General features: G+C 39.2%; 1 protein-coding gene across 3 annotated transcripts; it reads right to left on the bottom strand.

Annotated features, from left to right (window-relative positions):
* Positions 1–1,564: 1,564 nt before the first annotated feature.
* LOC118209519 (beta,beta-carotene 9',10'-oxygenase-like) lies at positions 1,565–22,379 on the bottom strand. Of its 3 annotated transcripts, XM_035384855.1 has the most exons (13): positions 21,722–22,379; positions 20,822–20,987; positions 8,866–9,040; positions 8,184–8,395; positions 7,446–7,558; positions 6,043–6,145; positions 5,450–5,578; positions 4,883–5,043; positions 4,243–4,410; positions 3,897–4,034; positions 3,609–3,791; positions 3,309–3,419; positions 1,565–2,605 (listed from the first exon to the last, which is right to left on the bottom strand). In XM_035384855.1, the coding sequence occupies exons 1-13, from the start codon at positions 21,722–21,724 to the stop codon at positions 2,489–2,491; spliced, it is 1,779 nt and encodes a 592-aa protein (XP_035240746.1). In that variant the 5' UTR covers positions 21,725–22,379; the 3' UTR covers positions 1,565–2,488. The 3 variants fall into 3 exon arrangements, with proteins under 3 accessions (XP_035240746.1, XP_035240748.1, XP_035240747.1); XM_035384857.1 differs by lacking the exon at positions 20,822–20,987 and having other exon boundaries at positions 21,722–21,787; XM_035384856.1 differs by lacking the exons at positions 20,822–20,987; positions 21,722–22,379 and adding an exon at positions 10,809–11,077.
* Between the last annotated feature and the right edge of the window lie 1,195 nt (positions 22,380–23,574).

Genomic DNA, 23,574 nt, shown 5'->3' with positions numbered 1-23,574 from the left:
TAAGTAGCAAATTTCAGCGGAACATTGTAGTTAAGCAAATGCCCAATCTATGTCAAGCATAAATTAATCAGATATAAAATATATAAACTTAAAGCTTTATTTGACAAAACCACACTTTGTAAATAAATTAAAAAATAAAATACCTATATTTCTCAAATATCTCTAAAGACTCTGAAAATGAGTCTTAATATTTTCTTGTTATAAATTTATATGCGAGTTTTTTAGGGTAGAGCTTCATAGTGCCACTTGTTCTGTACTTGTTCCTGTCTGCCCTCTTACGGTACAAAATATATAAAACAGAAGTGATTGATATTCTCATTACAAATTCTTTGGCGTGACAAATTCCCCAATATCTGTAAAGCACTTAAGAGATCCATGGAAGGCACTGTATACTGTCAGTTCAGTCCAGTATTGCTCTTACTGATCCCATTATTATCCTTCTTGCAGTGAGAGGGCAGCCGTAGATGGTTCGCAAGTCAGAGAACTGGAGGACATAGTGAAAGAGGTGAAGGGACTGGAGTCCCATCTTATGGAGAGGAAGGAGCAGCTGAGGCGTTCACTGGCTGTCATTTCTGACAAACTGCTGTGATAGATCCTCCCATTCTCACACTGCCCCACCACACAGCCAGAGAGAGACTCCACTGTCCCGTCACTACCCTACACACACACACAGCCAGGGATAGACACCACTGTCCTGTCACTACCCTACACACACAGAGCCAGTGATAGACACCACTGTCCTGTCACTACCCTACACACACAGAGCCAGTGATAGACACCGCTGTCCTGTCACTACCCTACACACACACAGCCAGAGATAGACACCACTGTCCTGTCACTACCCTACACACACAGAGCCAGTGATAGACACCACTGTCCTGTCACTACCCTACACACACACAGCCAGAGATAGACACCACTGTCCTGTCACTACCCTACACACACACAGCCAGAGATAGACACCACTGTCCTGTCATTACCTTACATACGCACAGCCAGGGATAAACATCACTGTCCTCTCACTATCCTACGCGCAAGCAAGAAGTCAGCATGTGGGATCTTTAAGGCATGTTTGTAACTTTAAAATGTTAACAAGTTGGTTTCTGCTGTTCTAAAGAAGTTCAAAGTGCAGTTATTTGAAATTTATAAGAACTTGCAAACTCATTTTCTCTGTCTGCCCAGTCTGACTAAATGTACTATGTAGATGGAATGTTTTTATTTATTGTTGAACTTGAATTTTGAATGCATGAATTCCTTTCTGTAACTGAGGTGTGGTATACTTATTCTTAAGTAAATTGCACTTTGACACGAATTTGATATGTGCATCCAGCATTTTAGTGTTCACTCTTCTCATCAAAAAAGGATTTAATATAGTATATTTTACCAGTGTTTTTGATACAGCGTTAAGTACTGGAAAGACAAGGCTCCCGAGTAGAACAGTCAGGGCCAGATATGGATTTGAGTGTCCAGATTGGAGGATCCCTCAAAAAGATTAGAGATTTCAGTAAAAATGACGTATGTTTTATTTGTGATCAACTGATAAAAACAAATGAGCACACCATAATTTTACAATTTTTGTTTTTTAATATTAGAGATGTTTCATGGTTGCACATGATTATGTGCTCAAATGTATGAATGAGCATGAGCAAATGTATATTTCATTTCATTTCAGTTCATTCAGTTCATTCATTTTCTCAAAAATGTGATCATCATGTTACTTGATCTTGTGGATAAAATAATACAACAATAGTCATAATTCAAAACAAATCATAAGTGAAATGATATACAAATTGAACAGTACAAGGATCAAAAGAAAACAGAAAAGTTCAGTTTGTACAAGTAGTAGTTCTGCCATATTTCAAAAGAAAAAGACTAGGCTGTAAAGTCATGCACATACTAGACCTAATGCTTCACAATTATTCACATATCCTAACTGTCATTTCCACATAATTTGCTTGTTGTTGAAAGGCACAAGATGGATTTATATAGACATAAATTAGTGCAACCCATGAATGTTGAATGGCAACGGTTTGGTTTGAAACGCCAAATCCAATGGACCCATGGTAAAACACGAGTCTGTGTCATTAATGTGTGTGGAGCAAACCTGGGTAAAATACATATTTGTTTTGGATTCATAGTCTTGTCTAGTGTATTGGAACTAATTAAATACTCTCGAAATTGCAAACCTCGCATTCTGGTCATATTGGCAGGCTCAGTTACACCAGGCAAGATCAATAGAGCACAGAAAAGTATTTGAATCCAAAACAAATAGGCATTTGACCCAGGTCTGGTGTGGAGTGTGGTGTTGCAGCTCTGTTAGGCATTTATATATTATAGGTTTATATCGCTGAGTAGCTGTGCTGCAGGATAGTGCAGTGGCTTTGTGCCAGCTGTGCTGTGCACCACTCTGTAGGCACAGCGTGCCCTGCTGTTCTCTGTACATTGCTGCCGGTGAATACAGTTCTTCAGCCCTGGGTCGGAGGCTGGCCTACGCTGTGGAGTTGAACATGCCATGGAAGCCGTAAGGGATGTTGATTGGCACCTCAGCTCTGCCCAACTCCTCAAATGTCCTGGCATCCAGAACTAGAAGGAAGGTGCTCTTTTCCTAGGAAAAATTATAACTTGTTAATCAGCCTGGGTCACCATCAGACTCCCTTTTAGAACAATTACTCACAGGCCAGATTATGAAACCTATTATTGTCTTTTATTTTGTCACTGTGAAACTGTACTTAACATTAGATTTTAATAAATAAATAATTGCACCATTTAAAAGTAATTATTCACATCTTTAAAAAAACATTGTTTTAAGTCATTACAAACACCAATTTATCTGAAAGCACTTAAATAACAGGTAAAATACATTAAGTAGTCAAAACAAAAAAAAGAGTGAAAGGTCTTTATCTGCAGAATTTACAGCAAGATTGGAGGGGGCAGCTTGATATTGTGACATGGAATAAAACCCTTTATTTGAACTGCTCATAAACAGTCCGCTGTGTTTGAATTCCATAGGCATACACCCTATTAAACTATTCGGTGGGTTCTAAAGTTTTGGGTTTCGACAAATGTAAAAATGCAGTGGCATGTCATCATAACCATACTCTGATGTGTGGTGACTGTGACTGACTGTCTCATGCATCTGAGATTTCGGCTATGTCATGGTAAAGAGACCCATTTTCTGTTCAGTGGTGCAAAGGTATGTGTACATGTGTTAGGCTAGTCTGTAGTTCAGCGGTGAATATGTGCCAGACAAGTCTGTCTGTGGTTTGGTGACTTGCAGGCATGTGCCTCCAGGACAGTTTTGCTCTTACCACTGTGGGAGTGATGACTACAGACATAATGACGCCATCATCTTCCTCCACGGCGTCAGGTGATGGGACAAAGACTGGTTCTGATGGGTACAGCCCTGCATGCTTCCACAACTGATACCAGAAAGAAAGAGAGAACATGAGCTGGTGGCATTGCATTTATTCTCTTACATCCCATCATCACATCCAGACAGAATATGAAAAAAGGCGGAGAGTGTGAGAGTGGAAGGATAGCATGGGGTGTGAAAAGTTGTGTATTTGCCTTAGTGGAAGGCTATTGAGGACTGTCAGAGGGAACCTGACCTTCAGCGTTTTGTCCTGCAGGTCCATCTTGATTAGGGAGTCGCCCACCAGGTGATTGAAGCCGCAGCCGTAAAAGTAGCGGTACGGCCGGGTGTTGTACTTGGTGTAATTGATCTGCGGAAACTCCAACCCGCCGAGGTCTTTGAGGTCATCACCATGGAGATCTTCATGGACACAGCACACCTGCAGATAAGACTCGTTACACTGCTGAACAGCACTGCTCCTTGTTAATGTCACATCGTTCCCACTTCAAACTGAAACACAAACGTGCACTTGATCCCAGCTCACCTTGTTCTTGGCTATGCAAATTGCGGTGGCAGAGCTGTTGCTGCGGGTGTTGAGATTCTCGCCCAGCGGGGTGTCAGCATTTACATTGAGAGGCAGGACGAATCGACGGGGGAAGACTTTGCATAGGGTGTTGTACACCTTCAACAGAAATGCCAAGCTTCAACCTCAACCAGCCAGTCACATAGGGCAAGACCACAAGCACGATCAGAATCATGCTCTCTGGCCAGTTTGTGTGTGTAGGTGAATTTATACCTGAATGCATGAAACAAGCGTATGCGAGAGTATCTATGTGTATCTTTATATGTGTTCAGTATTCAGTGTGACAGCGTGGGTTTATGTGACACACCTCGTCCAGAGCGTCGCCTGACTGACGCAGGTTCTGGATGTTGTAATTGTTGATGGCTTTTCCATCATCAGTGGCGCACATGTCCATCACCAGGAAACCGTCCTCCTCAAACGCATTAATTTGGTGGAAGGTGGACAGGGGGTTGGTGTAGTACGTGACTGCGCTCACCTGCAACAGAACAGGAGCAAGCAGTCATTCACCGCAATTTAATTGATCTGTCAGCCCTGCATCATCAAAGAATACAAAGAATACACCGGGCTAGCACTATAGTCTGCACTGTAGACCACTGATGGGGGATAATACCAGTGAAGTAGGTCTCTACCATCATCCCTAATCTAGGTTTACCAGCATTCTGCAGCCAGTGGGTACACAGTTCTCTAGTAGTACCGTTGTTTCATTATCCTGGACTTCAAAGTGAAGTCTTGGAGCCTTCCAAGTCCACACTTCTGCTAAGCCCCCTCGCTTATTCCAGCTCTAAAATTGTCAATACAACATTTCCTAACTGTGCATACTGATGACCTGTGCATGCATTAAATACACACTGAACATCTGTTTCTATAGTAACTATATTAAGAGATGTGGGACAGTGAAGACAGCATTAGCATAGCCACGGGGCAGTGACTGCAATGCCAGGACACACCTTGCCGGTGTGCTTGTTGATTACATGGAACACGGTGTCCTGCTTGGGGTCCCAGTACACTGCTTTGCTTATCTCTCTTCCCCACAGTTTTCCCATTATGATTTTCTTCAGGTCCATTTTTATTGGCTGTTCGATGAACACTATATAGTTCTCTGACATTGCTGAAATGACACAACCAAGAGATGAACAGTTATGCTCTTCAATAGGTGTTCTGTCCAGACCTGACCGTTCCCTCAACACAAAACAAGCATTCACGTCTGACCACATTTTATTGTAATGTTTGCTATTGTCTCCTGGTTTAGGAGGAGTTTTGAAGCACTTTGCTGTGAAATTGAGTCCTCCTTATGACCAATCAAGCAATGACATGTCAATGAGCAGGATTTGTGCAAAGAGAGATTTCATGTAAAAGTAACATTAAATATGAAATGCACAATAAGAGAATGTGCGAATGTATATATTTTTACACTACATTCTGAAACATGCATGCAAGTAAATACCCAAACGTTTCTATACTTCTGAAATTGGTAAATAATATGTGATGTGCTTATGAGTGACTCTGGGGCTCACCAAAGCTGTGGTAGTAGGAAGGTTTCCCCTTCTCCACTGATCGGATGTTACAGATCACCTTGGCTCCCTCTAGGGTGTCTTCTGGACTGGCCTTCTCCGGGGGTACACGGATGATGTTGTAAAATGCACCTGAGAGAAAACGTGATTTAGGACGGTTTCCTCTGGTTTGGTGTGAAAGCAGAGACACAGTTTGGTGTGATAGCTACACAATTAGCTGTTAAATTAATTTTCAGTGTACATGTTCCAATTGGACCCATCTAAACTAATGTAATCCAAATAAGACAGGGTTGGATGTGAACTTTGGAAATTGAGGGTTTTTTTTGTACTATTTTTACAGTAATCCATTTCAGTATTCCACACAGTATTCCAACTGCATGTATAACCAGTTTCACTCTAATTCACATTGCACCGTACATACATTCAAACCTGTTTCATGGTAAAGCACACAGTACAGCAGACACATTCATAACCGGTTTCAATGTAACTGACACAGTATTAAATATAACATAACCAATTTCAGTTTAATGGCCACCACGCAGTAATCCCCTGACTTGTGTGGTCAGTGGCTGGTATAAAGTCAGGATGCCACTGACCTTTTTTGGTGTAGGAGTTGCCCATGTTATACGTGGTGCCATCAGGGTCATTGTGTGGGTGAGCTGTTGCCCCATTTACCGCAATGAACTTGCTCCAGTCTACCTGTTGAGCACAAGACCTCAATACCAGTATCTACCATTTTAAAAGAACATACCTCTGGAATTGCATGTGGCCCAAATACTTCCACATTCACTTAAAGGTCCAGGAAACTGAAATCTGGAAATTCTTTGTTGATGTGTTGTTCTAATGCTAAATGGCCGAGAAATATTTTTAAATGATTTTTGCAAATCATTTAATTGTTGGTTTTAAGTGCGCTGGGTTAACTGGGTGTTGGCTACGGAACAAAAACCTTAAGTCCAGTGAAATCGTTTCTGCATGTGATATGTAAATGACTCGCTTGCCACTTTTGTGCGGGTAAGGCAAGCTCACTCGAAACTGCCAAAGCATTGCCCCTTTTCTGGATTCAGAGAAAGCAATATGCTTTTTTTCTTTTCACAAAAATAAAGAGACCTACAGGAAATGGGTTTTATTTCTGGAGACCATGGGCACTATATTACAATAACACATACAGTATTTGCAGTGCCCATTCTTGCCTGGAAATAGTCACAGAACACGGTGGATCAGAAGTAGGCCTACCATTAAGTAACGACAATTAAATAGCTTTCAAGCTTAGTCATGCTGAATCAAAGACGTTCTTTATTTGGGTGTAATGTCCGGAGTTTGAGATTGCTATACAGTCTAATGTTAGTGTACAGTAGTTCAGCATTCCAACATTATTACACATTGAATGATCTTCAGGTTTAACTATACGATGGTAAAGCCTTGTTTATGTTCTTTCCTTTTTATATGGTAGTGTAAGGTTACTGCTCTAACCGACTCTAACCTAGCTAGCGATGAGGAATGGTTTGCATATGACGTGTCTTACAGATATGAATGTTAATGAAAGCAGGATACACAGGCACCCTGTCCTTATCTGCTGAAAAGGTCACAATAATCTAATAGTGTTTATGACAATTTAATGGCTATAATTGGGTTAAAAACCCGAAAGAAATATTAAGAAGACAATCAATTGTCACTTCTGGGGAGTATAACCACAATTTGAATCCAGTTGCCTGGACCTTTAATCATTGAATCATTTAAAACAGCTGTGTCTGAATTTCCTTTAAAGCGTGGATAAAGTATTAACAAAATTTACAAAATAAACACATTTCTGCATTAGCCCAAATAGTTCAAATTTATTTCCAAAAAGAGTTTTAGTTGAATGAAATGTAAATATATCCAAGACCAGTGTTAAGTTGACAGCTCTGTAAGTGAGTCTAACTAATACTTAACTACAGCAGTTGATGAGATCAGATAAAGTGAGGAGATCTCTTCTGCACAGGTGTCACTGGGCGGGGCGTACCTTTTCATTTGTTTCCAGGGTCTCAGGGTTTATCTTGTGCATGAAGTTGGTCTCTGTGCTGACATAGAAGTCTCCCTTGTATTTGGTGAAGCTGATATTAGCATTATCTGTTTCTGCAAGGGAAACAGTTCACAGAGAGTTCACTGGGAGGTAATGCTCATTTACAATGAACCTTTACACTGAACACATCATGGGTCTCTACAATGAATCTGTCAGTGCAAAATGGAATGAACGAAGTTTGAAAATGTATTGAAAGCAGTCACTGAAAAGGCTCTGGGTTCAGTCTGACTTTGCAGAATCTAATGTGCCGTTTGTGTACTTTGTTCAGGAGCACCCACATGTTCACATAAAATGTCATGACACTGGTGAAATAAATGTCCTACTTCTCATTGGTTATAGTATGTAATGACACTCTTTTGCAGTTTAGTCCCTGGTTGAGACAAAGTATAGCAGAGTATTTCCAAAGACAACCTGTCCTATAAATTGCTGTCATGGGTTCATGTGAATGAAAAATTTGCCGTCATTGTGTACAGAGTGACCGTACATTATTGGTTCTTGTAAAAAAAAAGTGATTGAAATTAATTTATTTTCTTCAGTATGAGAGACATTTCTGTCATCGTGTTTAGTGGGTAGAGTGCTGGAACATCACCAAACCTCAGAACTTCCTCCTCACTGAAAGATTCATGAGATCCAAGTTCAGGCAACTGGCACTGTAATTCAGGACGGGCTGTGACTCACGCAGCATTTCAAAACGCGACAGGAAGCGCTGGAAAAAGTTCTTGCAGGGGTCCGGCACAGAGGTGGTGCCGAACTCGGACACCACAATGCGGTCATGCTCACTGTTGGCCCGGTACGAGTGGCTGTGCAGAAAGCGACTCCTGTAGGTCACCTGACCACCCTCGATCCTGAACTGGTGCATGAGTGCCATCCCGTCAAACCAGTGGTTAAAGCTGCCGAGAGAAAGGTGCTTAGAGCTTGCTGCAGCCATGAATATTATATATGGCATTACAGCTCCCCCATGGGGGGTACAGGATATCACAATGGCACATCGTGAGGCTCATATTCCATGCTCAATTTAACCAAAAGTAAAATGTATTAAATGGTAAATGTTGAGCCGACCACAAATGGGCGGACTAGACTGTTCTTATCATCAGCTTTCTAAGTTTTGCATTTGAATGCAGGTCTACAAAAGCAGCCTACCGTGTTAGCCATGTTAACCCTCTATTAACCTGTGCTGTACACATATGCCTGGTATACTGATGTCTGCCTTCATAACACCTGTGGTCACTACTCTGGGCTTACAGTTGTACACCTGAGGATGACCGACTTGATATAAATATTGTCTGCCATCCCACTTTCATTAACCCCACCTCTTTATGGGTCTTACGTTTTCCCTTTTCGGACTTATGCCCCCGCTCACCTCTTGTTGCCAAACTCAAACTTGCCAGGTCCATTGCGTAGGAAGCTGCCACTGATCCAGGCTGGGATGTGGCCACAGACAGTGGTGCCAATGGGGTCCGGGACCTCATCCGCCGAGCGCACCAGCTTCTCTATGCAGGGCAGGCCGTGCTCATTTGTGAAGTAACCCTTCGCACCTGCAAGAAGGACACAGTCTGTACCTAATGTAGGAACACTCTTACCCTATAACTCTGCACCCCACGCAAGAACTCTTTGTTTCCCCATGGCTTTGTGCTCCGCACAAGAACAGTTACCTCTCAACCTGGTACCTCCTATAGTAACATTACAAATGCATTTAGAGGACAACATGCAAAAAGAATTCGTAATGCCGTTGATAGTTTTATAAGAACAGCCGCACCTACAGAAGAATAGCAAATATTCTTTTCAGCCCGTAACTGCAAACGACGAGTGCTAGAATCAACTATATTGTTCACATAATTAACTATTGACAAACACATTTCACTATCTTGTCAACATATGGATCATAACCTCACGAGGAAAGACTGCTTCCGTGCACACACAGGCAATGAAATACACATGGTAGTGGGAGGGCACCATGAGAGTGAAGACTTCATACTGCCTTCATACAGCTGTGCATGTGACCTCACATTTATACAATTTCCTGTAAAATTAGAATCAAGAGCCTATTACTCTACAGTTATATCTAAGAAAAGAACCATAGAATTCCTCTTTAAAAAAAAAAAAATATTAATGAACTTAATCCAGAAAACAACATCAGCTAGGTCTATCAGCAAACATATGGGTTAGCTATACTCAAGATGTTCTCAAGAATAGTAATATGTAATTATAAAATGACAGAACTCAGTGATAACGTTTCGCGGGTGCAGTGTCTTTTACTGCTATCACAAAGTGAATGTGTAAGGTGGTGATGATGAGACAAAACTATTAGTTATTCTGGGCTTTAAAACTAAAATGTTTATAAAAATGAAAGCTATTCCAAAAGTAAAATTAGACATGTTATACATTGCTAGAAAGCTTATATTATCACCTACTGGATAAATTAATTTTCAACAAGCCAGATTGTACCAAAAGCGACGACAACACCGCAAACAGCATGTGTGATATTACACACAGCTATTATTAAAACATAAAACACAAAGTGTTTGCTACTTTGTTACTGTATATCGAATGGGTTCAACACATCAATTGGTTTCAACAGGAGTCCAACCATGAAGGTAGAGTGGTTCCACAGCATTGCAATGCAGAAATGTTAGCATGTCCACAAGCTCTGAGCTAAGGCTGGCTCTCTTTAAAAAACCCACCGGTTTTGTGGTGCCATCATGCAATTCAACCACAAAATTATTCTAAACAAAACTGAAGTACCGAAGGTAAACACGCTTAATTTGTGATTGACACTTGTTGAAAAGCAGGCGATGACTCGCTTGTTTGCTGTCACTCCGTCTCTGCCATCTTTCAAATGTCTTTTCATTCTCTCTAGGAAATAACGTAGTGACTATGCAGTCAACGTGCAAGGCCTGTGTTCTATCTATACTGGCAAAATTTTGGTCTGTTACGCTCTAGATAGAACACACCATTTTGGAACATTTGAAAAAGTACACCTAATTAATCGTTAATGAAATTCTTCTGCAAAAAATTTTTTGTAGTTGTAAAAAAAACAAAAAAAAAACATTTTTATGGATATTTTATGTACACATATTTCAAGTATGGCATTATTGCCATGAAGCAGGGTGGCTCAGTCCTATTTAGCTCTAGCATGAAAACAAAATATTAACAAGTGGACTGAATCACAGGACTGTTTGGGCTGAATTTTTCTGCACAAATTTGTGCCAATTACACACATCCACAGTCTTATTGAAATAAGAAAGGACTAAAATTAGAAGCCAGTAGCAAAGCCCATCCATAACCCTGGAAATCATGGCTTACCTTTCGCATTGACAGAAGCCATAGCTGAGATCAGGGGGGTAAAGAATGACAGATCTGAAGACGGTTGTGAACCTGTGAGCTGGAAACACAGTTTATATAGAGCCCGGGCGTCTCCCTCCCCACCAGGGTCATATGCTTCTCTTATGCAATCCTTTTATACAATAAGATGCTTCTTTGAGCTCCTCCGATTCTCTTTTGAGTACTGTGGGTACTTGGTCAGTGTATACCGAGAAGATCCAGATCTCTGTTATTTTTATTGTGCCACTAGCACAGAGTCATCACATTTCTAGACCTTGTACACAATGTTTTTACCAAATTGAAGCACCAATGTTTCCCAGTCTGTTATGCTACTTTATATGGCTTAATACTCTATTGTATTCAGTCAGTCTCATGCCTGCAGTGTCCTCGCTCAATTCAGAAGGGCACAGACACATAGATACTTTCTTTTAAACCACATGCTGCCAGCCACCATTAGTTGAAATGTGCTGTAATTGTATTTAAGGGGTAGACGTCATGCGCAGTTCATGCAATCAAAACAATACTCTGGTTTTTTTATATGGTATGGCAATGACTACTAAATTATACAGATCTTTCCTTGTCCCCTTCAACATGAATCTGGGACAGTTTTGAGAGCAAACCATAAAAAATGTATAAATGTGCCTCGTCCAAAATAATCTTTTTGAGTACTTTCCTATGTGGTCATCAGGTCATGGGTGAATGGAAAATCTGCTCCGTGTCTATCACTAATCAATCACCAGTTCCTGCAAAAGAAAAGCAGTTGGAAATCCCCCAAAACTGCAATATTGGCCCTCTACCCATTCACAATATTTCAAAGCTTCCAATTAACTGAATCATATATAATATCATAATCAATACAATTTCTTATTTATTTTACATTAAAGCATGTAGTAACTCCCCCAGGTGGAGATATAAGTCACTAAATAAATAAATGTATACTGAGATAAATGCATTCAGTGGGGAGTGATTCTTCTTATCACCTGCTAAACAGTGTGAAGCACACAGCTCATAAATGCCATGGGGCCTGCGCAGAGTGTGTTTGTGTCCTGTGTGTGTGCATGTAAGCATATCTGTCTGTGTGTGTTTGTGTGAGAGAGAGTGTGTGCGTGGCTGTGTCTCCGGCTCGCCAGTGCGCTTGAGTGTCTGTTGGTGAGTCTTCCTGTACATGTGTCCCCAAAGCAGTACATACCCTTAAACAGTACCTGTTACCCTTTTGCTAACCCCTCACTGTGGAATTTTTAAGAGTTCAGTTTATTCTGCCGTACTTTTGTAAGTAGAAAGATAAATGCAGGCACTTCTTTGTTTTCAAATAGGTAGTTTAAGGAACTAGTGGGTCTGTTACCCAAGTACAGATAAACAAACAACCAACAAATGACGGAGAATGACAGTGAATTATTATACCCTGTTCCATAAAGGAAACAAAGGGCCAAATGGTCATTACCTTAAATGAATACACATCACAGGGGGATGTAAGCAGACATTGGGGGGAAGAAACAAGGTGTGGGGAAATTGGACTGAAGTAGAGGGTAGAAGATACTACACAAAGTGAATTTAACTGTATTTGGTGGTAGACAAGCAAGATTGTCTGTAACTGGCCCACTACAAGATGAGACACCTCGGGGTGGGTTGGGGGGGGGGGGGGGGGGGGGGGTAAACTATGGCTCCCATGTTTTCCAACACTCACCTGCCCTTGAACTGGCAGTTATCCGGTTACAGTCAATCAGTCTATCAGTACTGACGTGCAGTAAAACTGGGTCTCCAAGATGAGTCACAGGGAGAAACCAGGAAAACTACTGGTGCTTATTATATATCTGTCTGCGTTAGTCATCTGTGTTAATGATACATGTACATTTATGAAAAAAGTTATCAAGCACCCCTATCACTCATGTGAAATTATAATTGCCCCCTCAGTTACTCAATTAAACCAAAATTAAATTCTGACTGATGATTACATGATTACAGCCAGCCGTGTTAAATCTAAACCTCACTGATATTGAACCTTAGTGAAGTAGTCACCACAATGTTTCTACAAGCACACTTGTTGTTTTATTGCTGCTAAAGGTGGTGCAACCATTCATTAAGTTTAATGGGGAGATTACTTGGTCATGTGGGTGTTTAATAACTTTTCATTAATTAATGAAATTACAATTTAAATGTGTTCTGTGTTTACTCAAGTTCCCTTTGCCTAATATTACATTTCGTCAAAAGATCTGAAACCATTCAAAGAGATAAAATATGCAATAATAGAGGAAATAACGAAGGGTGCAACTATTTTTTCATGACACTGTATAACTTTCTACAATTATATGTATATGATGTATGCGCACAATAAATCCTATCGCCAGAGAAATGGTTTCAGGCAAAGTAAACCCAGTGAAGTTACTTAGGAGAGTCTACAAACTCACAGTTCCAAATAACTCACACAAATCATTTTATTTACTGTATTAATGCTCTTGGCATATTTATTATTTGGTCTGCAGTAGGCTATGCAGTGTCTGAAAATAGGCTTGTTTCAGCTAGATAACAGGTGTTTTCTGTTTCACCTGCCTGTGAACTGCTTTATGACTGCTGTGATACCCGGACACACATTGTTATCTGTAGGCGGTATAACTAGCATTCACATTGTAGTTGCTATCTTCACAGATTAGGGCTGATCTCTACTACACGCACAGTAGCCACAGGTATGCAGAACGCAGCACAGCATGTTACTTGTGGCGTCTACACCGGCTCTGTTTGCTTCATCTTGCTTGCTCTTCTCCATTGGCTTTTCCCAAAGGCCACATTTGTTAAACGTTTGTATTTTGGTTCAGTCATGAGTAAGACACCATTTGTGTATATAAATTCTGAAATAAGTAGCGATTTCTTTATTGATATGCTTTATCATGTTTATATTTTATCGCAAAAATACTTATCATGAAGCTAAACATTTTGTCTTGAATAAAAGTTTGTAGCTTGAATAATAGCTTGTGGAAAACCTCACAAAATCGCACCGATTTTCATCAGCAATCAGAATCTGTTGTTAAAATGCTGTGCACTTAGCTTATGTTGTCCAAAACCCCTTGTTGCAAACACCAAGAATGAATACATCAGAGAAACTACTTTGATTCAATGTCCCATATTTACAGCTCACAATTTCACAGCTTCCCTTCACTTCTAGGTGTCTCTCATTAGATCAGGCAGATCTAAAACAAAAATGCTGCATTCTGTAGAACAAAAAAGATGCCGTCACTTATCCTTGTTCCACACACAGGCTGACTATGAACACAGATGAGGGAAATTACAATTCCATACTAGGCCTATGTTTAAATAAAAAAATTGACACTGGCCACTAAATCTTCATCTGCTCTATCTAAACCTACTGAACAGGAGCACAGTCAGTGGGAGCAGGACGGCCTGGAAATTTCTAAAGTAAGGATTCATAGCGCATGTTAAACTACTGAGGCATTACATTACATTACAGGCATTTAGCCAACACTCCAGAACAACTCACATTGCATCCATTTATACAGCTAGATATATGCAGGTTAAGTACCTCAAAGGTACAACAACAGTGTCCAACCTGGGAATCGAACCTGCGACCTTCAGGTTACAGATTCAGATTCTTTACCTATTACACAGTCGTACATTCTGTTGCCATTTTGAGGCAACAGAATGCCAAGGTTTCAATACTGTTGTAAATGGGTTGGTCTTCTTCTGTCTGTCTTTTGTAAACACGGTCTTAACCTCAGGCTGTAATCATAAAAGGCTGGAGGAGGAAGAAAATGCTTTTGGTGACCGGTGAATGACAGCAATCACAGGCCATAAAGCAGGCCATAAACAAGGCCAATGATTAAGGCAGGATGAAATTACTGTAGCAGGAAGGAAAGAGCAGATGATGTTGGCTTTTTCTGAAGTTTTTTTCTGCTGATTGGTAAAAAAAAATATAGGATTCACAATTGTCCTTGAATTTCACATTTAGCCTAGTAAATGTAACACTTGTCATCTCACCTCACTGCCAAACTGTTGCAGCTCATATCAACTTTAAAACGTTGGTACTAGCATACAGGGCAGTAAATGCAACCACTCCACTGTGCTTTCAATAAATCTTCAAACCCTATAACTCAGCCAGGATCTTTCTTTTGCACAACCTTGAGGTAAGTGGCTCTCCCCTCTCTGCACGGCCACTTCCCCCAGTCACAATGCCTGCTTGTGCTGCACCTAAAACAGCGGTCAAATAAACTTCCAAAGTGGTCAAGATAGCGGAATCATTGGCCATTTTCTGATGCAGACTGAAGATCCAGTTCTTCAGACTTTATCTTGGTTGCTCTCCCATCCACATCCCATAGCACTCCCTCCCTCCTTTTGTACAAATTCAGGTTATGGTATTTTTATGGTTTCATGTTTCTCTTATGCATATATTGACAATTTTTATATGGGTTCTCTGTCAAGATACAACTTGCACTAGCATTTTAGTGATATTGCATCATTACTGGTCTTGAAATGTTGTTAACACTATTGCTCATTTTAATCATGTGAAATCAACTTCATGCTTCTCATATGTCCTAAGATCATCTGCTAAATAGAGTGCAATATGATGAAATGTAATGTAATATAAGGCACTTAAGTGGTAAAGTTCAACTGGGTGGTTTCTTTAAAGCTCCCTTTTCAAATGCCATGAACCAATAGGATGACTTACACATCTGCAAATGATAATTTTGGACTGTTTTATACTCATACAACAATCAATGAATTGTCCAGACAGTTAGTTCACTATTTCAGCAGACTATTTACTTCAATCTGCAGTTTTTCTAGAAGAAACAATGAACTATTTTTTTATGATCTGCTTGCTCGATTTGGGAGGGGATGGGGAAATTCCCATAGCCTCTCAAAACACTATTGCAGTCTTTGCATGTATGAAAATAAATTGGCAAAAACAACTTTGAAGTCAGGGATTTTCCTAATTAGCCTTAGGAGTCTCAGTAATCAATTTCAGAGATGAACGACATGGTGGATCATAGGCTGACTGAGCTACCAGTCAGGGTAGCCCTGCTTCAGGCTGCAGGCATCCAAGGAACAGTCATTCTCCTGGTTCATCACAGTCAAAAATAATGACATCATCAAATAAGTTTGATTTGATATAATGCTAAAAGCTTTGTCTACTGGTGGGTACAATACCTAATCTCATAATGTATTCAAATATGAATACAGAAATGTAAGTTCATATAAATAAATATAAGAAGATAACTATAAGCACTGGAGATAAGAAAATATCAATATTTATGGCATTAGAATATTAAAATAATTGGAGATGATAACAGACCAATTAGCACATCTTGATTTGTGTTTTGCGTAACATAATATTAAATATATTATTAATATTATATATATATCTACACTTTATTAACAGTAAATTAAAAAATAAATAAATAAATAAAAAAATAATAAAAAAATAAAAAAATAAAAAATTTAGAAATAGATAATTCACAGATAAATAAAAAGGGATTTAACTGCAGGGATTTGTTCCATGACTCAGGTCATTCAGAGGGTATTCAGAATCTGAAGTGGAAAATATCTATCCAGGTCTCATATCTTTTGAGATAAGTGCCCATATTGTATCAGCACAATGTTCCCCACTGTGCTGTAGGACAAAAACACTGTCATGATCGGACCATTGCAGGAATGAGGCTGGGTCTAACATACATATTTGAAAAAATACGTTAAAAAAACCATTTATTTTGTCACTTCACATCTTAAGTACCAGCCTATTTACTGATATCTTTCCCATAGATCTAAATGCAGCTGCAACTTTAGTCACTTTTCCTATTGAAACACAACCCAGTTGAGCAGTCTTCTGCCTTCAATATGTTTCTTCACTCATTTATTCAGGTTTTTCCTTTAATTTTTAATTGGTTGTATATATATATATATATATATACACTACTATTCAAATGTTTGGAATCACTGAGAAATTATGTTTTTGAAAGAAACTGATACTTTCATTCACCAAGGTAGCATTAGATTATTTTTAAAATACAGCCAAGACATTGATAATTGTCACGAAACGGGGGCTAGGACCCAAGCGCAGAGTGGGAACAAACACGAAACTCAAAAATGTAGATACAAATAAGACTTTACTAACAAAAAACAGAACAAACAAAGAGCTACGAGGGCCATATAACAAAAACTAAAAGAATATTAAAAAACTGAACTTCACAAGAACAGAAATCAAACGGCAGAAGCACAAGCAGGTTAAAACCACGGGCAGGAACATACGGTCAGAACAAACACAAGTCGGGAACAAACACAAGGAACCAGCTCCCGAATCAAGGGGACAAAGTTAAATAGACAGGGGTAACAAGACACAGGTGAACTCAAAGAACAATCAAACCAGAGGGAAGGGGAAACGAGAGGCAGGTGGGGACGATGATTAAATAACGAGACAATAAAATAATTGAAAGCAATAATACAATTAACCAACAGGGGAACGTGCAGGACACAAAACAGAAGTGCCGCCATCTGGCGGCCCAACAGGAAAAAACAGAGACAGAAACAGAACCATGACAGATAATGTTACAAATTACTATTACTGTTCGAAATAACTGTTTTTTTTTTTTGTTGTTGTTTTTTTAAATTAAATCTTTGCATATCGTTGCAAAGCCACATTTTCAGAAGCCATTACTCCAGTGTACTGACAGTACACAGTGTTACCTCATCTTTAAGTATCCGTGCTAATGTACTTATTTGGTACTAGAGCCCATTATATCAAATGCAGCTGAAAGCAATTGTGCTGTTTAATTAAGCTAAAAATATCTTTCTTTCAGTTGCTACATCATCTAGTATCAGTTTTGGTTTAAAAAATGGTCAAAAAGAAACAGCTTTCTTTAGAAACTCGTCAGTCAGTTGTTGTGTGGAATGGTGGTGGGATTAGGGCGCCATCTGCAGGCGGAGACGGAGTGGTTTAGCTGGCATGCAACCACAACTGTAGGTGATTACAATAACTGGTAACACATTATCTATTCTAACTGCAGTGAGACCAGGGCTCTGTCCAGCTTAGAAAGTGGAAGTACTTAAACACACCACAAAATTTCTTAGTGTCTGTTCAGTGGAGATGCACTACAATGGGTTATCAAAGCTAAACCTAAGAAAGTCCTCATATGCACAGATTCAACCATATAATGGTTTCAGCGATATCAAAGTCATTTAATTCTAGTAGGGAGAACATATTATTTGACAATCTACAAATACATAATAAAATAGTCCAGAAGGGCATTACAGTAAATTTTATATGGGTTCCACCTCATTTTGGGGCAAGGGGAAACAAGTCTGTTGATGTTCTCACCAAGAGTACTTTGGGGAAAGAGTAAAGAGAAGCCCCAATTAAAATCAGTAAGGCAGAGGCAAAATGCATAACTCAAACTAGGGAAATAGAAATATGGCAAACTCACTGGGATAATAATGTAAAAGATAGACACATATCAGATTCAGAAAAGAGTCAATATAACTAGACAGGTTGGGTCAAACAGGTGAAAGTAAATCATCATTACATGGTTAAGGCTAGGGCACAGTCTGTTAAATGAAACATTAAAGATGATTGTAATGCATGCAATAGGGCTATGTGATTTATGTCAGGTTGAAGAAACTGCAGAATATGTCATGATGCACTGAGGGATGGTTTCACAGGTAAAGGAGGTAATGTTAGCTAAGGTACGGGAAGCGCAAATGAGGGATTAGCTTTGTGAAAATTGTGGAAAATATCAGTCAAAATAGCTGTCACGTAATGATAATAAGTCACAGGATTAGGGGAAAGGTTATAGAGCAGTGGTGTCAAACTTGTTGCCATGGAGGGCCGTGTATGCAGGTTTTCATTCCAACCAATTAATGCTGCCTTAATTGAGTCCAATTACTCATTCAGCCATATGCGTTTAACTGCATTGAAGCACAGAATATAAGAAAATTTTTATTTAGACAATGCGGGTCACCATAGACGTCGGGTCACCATTGTGCACAAACCTGCATCCCTAATTCAGCAAATAATTTAACTAATTATATAATCAAGATCCGAGGCTGGAATGAAAACCTGCATACACACGGCCCTCCATGGCAACGAGTTTGACACCACTGTTATAGAGGCTTTGATCCACACTCCGGAGCAGCAGGTGGCGGCAATGCAAACTTAAGCTGGATACCAACCACAATAATAAGGCAAGAAGAAGAAGAAGAAGAAGAAGAAGAAGAAGAAGAAGAAGAAGAAGAAGAAGAAGAAGAAGAAGAAGAAGAAGAAGAAGAAGAAGAAGAAGAAGAAGAAGAAGAAGAAGAAGAAGAAGAATAATAATAATAATAATAATAATAATAATAATAATAATAATAATAATAATAATGCTAACAAGGGTGGTGTAAATGTAAGTGGTATAAGTAAATAAGAACGTTTATGCGGTCAGAATCCTCTATTATAAATGTGCTCTTGCTGATCCCTCTTAGCACAATTTTAATGTAATCGATTTGGTTTGGATAGTCTGCAAGCAAGAGAGAGCAAGGAAGCTAAATGGAGATGTCACTGTTGTCATATCCTGCTAAGAAATTGGGGCATAACACATGCACAGTTAAAATTTGTCAATCCATGAGCACTATTTGAGAATGTTCCATACGCCCATTTCCTATTGGGTGACTTGGCCTTCAATATATCACCCTTGAGAGACAGAAAACTGCACTTCAATTTTGAATTGGAACACATCATGGCAGTTTGAACACTCATTTCGCTAGATTCCAAATGCTAGTTTGATTTTCAAACGATAAGTGACAGAAATATAGTGCAACTGCCATCACTTTCCCTGACATATTGCTCAGTGCCATTTCAAAGCAGAACTATGTGCAAAGCAAGTCCCTGCAATCTGTGACAGGTTGCTAGTACGCAGGTATTATGCATCTCTCTAGTATCTAGTGTGGGTGATTAAAGGGAAATTCCACCACGAGTGTACCAACTTGACAGACAGAAGCCAACTCACAATGATGACAGAGAAATATTAATTGGCGCAGGATTGATCCTCTAAAAGGTGTGATATTTATCAAAATGACTGTACATGTGTGGCAGAAACAAATTGAGAGTGGTGCTATTTCAGTCTCTGCAGCAGCTTCAGATTCCCCTTCGGAGACACCACTTTTAGGGTGGGAAGCAGGAAGTTAAAACACTGCTTTACAAAATTAAACACCGATCCCACTTTACTGACACTTTTTAGGACTGTCCAACGCTGACGCTCAATGTTGCAATGTAGCAACTGGCCAGCAAGTATTATCAACTACTGTCAATAGCTGTCAAATATCAAGTGGCTCTCAGCTGCATCCATTTTTCACTAAAGTCAACTGCACATCAGTTGAATCTGAAACCCAACATGGCTGTACTGATAATTATCAAGAAATGAATAACAGAAACTCAACACGGCTGTACGGATTATCACTTACCAATTATCAACCTCAAGTAACATTATTAACAGGTACTTATCTAGACTTTAAAATGTTTTGCAGCAGCATAACATGTAGATCTCAACCGAGATTCAATTAATGTTAGTGCTCAACAACCAGTTAATGGTGACATTATGTCTATTTGTATATTGTTGAGAATGACATGAGATTTGCTGAGAGTACCTGTGGATAGGTCGTGCCATATTTTCCTACCTTGTAGGAACATGCCATTGACTTTCATTCTCTAACCCCTTATCCTAACCTTAATCAGAACCACAACATGCTTAGCCCTAACCTAACTTTAACCTCTGATCCAGCTGGCAGTTGACCAAATCTGGCTTTGACAGAACATTGATAAGGCGAGAGAGCAAAGTTTATGAGCGATACAAAGATTAAAGGGATTGTAAATTGTTCTGTCAACACAAAGTTCTCAAGCGTGGCACCCACCTGTTTCCCCAGGATTCAATGAAGAATCTCTCAGATCTATGTTCACAGGCCTGAGGTTGAATCAGTAAATATCATTAAGCACTAGTGGGTGTGGATGCTACTCCTAAACTTACCAGTAGTCAGCGCCCTCGCATTTGTGTTCTTGATGACCATCTTGTTTAAGTCACTTCTGCCGCACCAGTTGAGGTGGCTTGCCAAGTCTTTTGTGAAAACTCGGCCACAAACTCGCCAGACGTTTTTTCTCATTGTTAATCCACCTGTCAAGCCGAGCTGCGCAATCTGAAATATTGAGTGAAACAGACAGCTCCAGTATGTATTTTCTGTGTGTGTGAGTGTGTGTACAACCCGGACATCAGCTTAGTGATCAATTGTTCTTTCAAAATTGATGGGTGAAACCAATTTGGAATAGAAATTGGCTACCTTATGTATGTCATGCCCTATGTGAGTTTTTTTTTTTTTAACTTTAAATAACTAAATAGCTTTAAATAGCTATAGAGTTAAAAGGGCTAGTGTAGTGTTATTTGTCTGAAGGGATTTTAAAAGTTACCACTTGCTAGACTGACCAAATTGCTGGAGTATAAGTACCAGTACCATTGCATCTAATCTGTATGACTGATTGTTTTCCAGATAGTAAATACATGTGAAGCTACAAATAAACAATTTGTGTTGCCAGGGAAATGTTATAATTCTTGTAACAAATTGCAGCCTAAGCTTTTCGAAGCAAATATGTGCAATAGAGGTATTATACTTTAATTTATCAATTCCAATTTCATTGGAAAGCTGTTGCAGAAACAAGATAATGAACTCCCAGGCATTACGCAGTTGAAATGATCAAGGACCCCGGAAATTCACAGCGTCCATATCTTCAACCTCAGTCAGAACCTTTATTTAAATTCTCGGAGGTACAATTGAGGGCCAGGCCCTCATTTTCAATGTAGCCGAGATTACAAACACAATTAAAACACAATAAGTGTAATAAAAGATCACAGAATATAGCAACAGTAGTAACCTACCATCTGTCTTTTGAAGTTTGGCTCTGTCAGCTTCACATTCGAAGCATCCAACTTCTCTGTCCTGTGCACAGGTATGTGGTTCAGTTGAGTCCAGGTTTAGTTAAGGTGGTATTATGTCCCTCCCCCGTAGCACCACTAATGACTGTACAGTCAGATCCACCTTTAGCTGCAGCTCCTCCAGTTGTACCACAATGGCACATTCCACTGCTATAGATACTCTGAAAACCACGCCCACCGGATGGGAAAACATTCAAATAATTGTACTGGTGCACAGAGGTGGAATGAGAAGCCCTGTTGGTGGACATGATGGACCTCGGACGAAAACAGAGATCAGGCTTAGTATATGGAAAACGGTGAGTAGAGTTTGGATTAGGCAGGTGTCATTCAACAACCTTAAGCCAACCCCCCACCTGTCTTAAGGTAGACTGATCATCACTGATTATGACCTTCAGTCACATGGCATTTTACAGAACAGACTCCTTTGAATCTCACTCTGCTTTCATGTGCAGCCATTTAAGCTTTTATTCAACTTATTTTTGATATCAAGAATTCAATTTGAACTACTTAAAATAAGAATTTTTGATATCAAGAATTACATTTGAACTACTTAAAAATTGGTATTCTTGATATCATGAGATGTCAAGAGATGTAGAGATGATGAACTGCACCTGTTCCACAAGGTGAAGTTCTGGAAAAAAGAACTGACTTTACAAAAGTTGTAAAAAACCTGAGCCCCAGGTATATATTTTTTTATAAAGGTTCTTTCTTTATTATTACCCTCATACTTCAGCACCTACCTTACTTTTCAAACTGGCACAAAACTACACAGAGTTAAACAAACCAGCATTCAGTTATGCTACAACAGCTGGAAACTTGTACTTGTTTTAACTTATCAAATTGTCAAAGTGAATCGTCATGAACTGTATATCCTAGATATTGAAATCATTGTTTGAGTATCTGTGACCCATTATTTGTTGCCTCTAGGCCACTTCTCATTTAAAAAGATAAAATACATTTCTAATCTTCATGTGCACCACTTGGTTCAATAAAGGCTACATTTAAAAAAAAATAAAACTTTTTTATCTTACATGTGGCTTGTAAAGTTGTTAGAAAAATTAATTCATCCCTTCCTAAGACATAGTTTACTTGCTCTTTAACACATTCCATTACTTTTTAGTATTTCAATAAAGCAACCATTGTGCTTTGATTTCCTTTGTTGATTGTTTTGGATCATTAGCTTCCCTGTAACCATATACTGACAAGCCTCAGGGCAAAATATACAAATTATATGTTATTTGAAAAATGATAATGTTTTAGGCCAATGAGTCCTACAAAAGCTGTGGAAGCATGTGCTCCTAGATATTGAAATCATTGTTTGAGTATCTGTGACCCATTATTTGTTGCCTCTAGGCCACTTCTCATTTAAAAAGATAAAATACATTTCTAATCTTCATGTGCACCACTTGGTTCAATAAAAGCTACATTAAAAAAAAAAAAAAACTTTTTTATCTTACATGTGGCTTGTAAAGTTGTTAGAAAAATTAATTCATCCCTTCCTAAGACATAGTTTACTTGCTCTTTAACACATTCCATTACTTTTTAGTATTTCAATAAAGCAACCATTGTGCTTTGATTTCCTTTGTTGATTGTTTTGGATCATTAGCTTCCCTGTAACCATATACTGACAAGCCTCAGGGCAAAATATACAAATTATTTGTTATTTGAAAAATGATAGTGTTTTAGGCCAATGAGTCCTACAAAAGCTGTGGAAGCATGTGCTCGTTGTAGAACAACTACAGGATGCCCAAGTTAGGCTGCCAACAGTCATCACAGAGGATGGGCATGATGACACA

The sequence above is a fragment of the Anguilla anguilla genome, chromosome 12, assembly GCF_013347855.1.
Source record: "Anguilla anguilla isolate fAngAng1 chromosome 12, fAngAng1.pri, whole genome shotgun sequence".
NCBI classification, from domain to species: domain Eukaryota; kingdom Metazoa; phylum Chordata; class Actinopteri; order Anguilliformes; family Anguillidae; genus Anguilla; species Anguilla anguilla.
This window is presented reverse-complemented; position numbering and strand designations above follow the sequence as displayed.

What these genes read in the sequence shown, in the direction of transcription:
- LOC118209519 (XM_035384855.1), bottom strand. An exon ending in CAACTCCTACACCAAAAAAG is followed by an intron (nt 5,579 to 6,042) that starts GTCAGTGGCATC and finishes GTTTTCTCTCAG; the next exon opens with GTGCATTTTACAACATCATC. An exon ending in TTTGCATAGCCAAGAACAAG is followed by an intron (nt 3,792 to 3,896) that starts GTGAGCTGGGAT and finishes TCTTATCTGCAG; the next exon opens with GTGTGCTGTGTCCATGAAGA.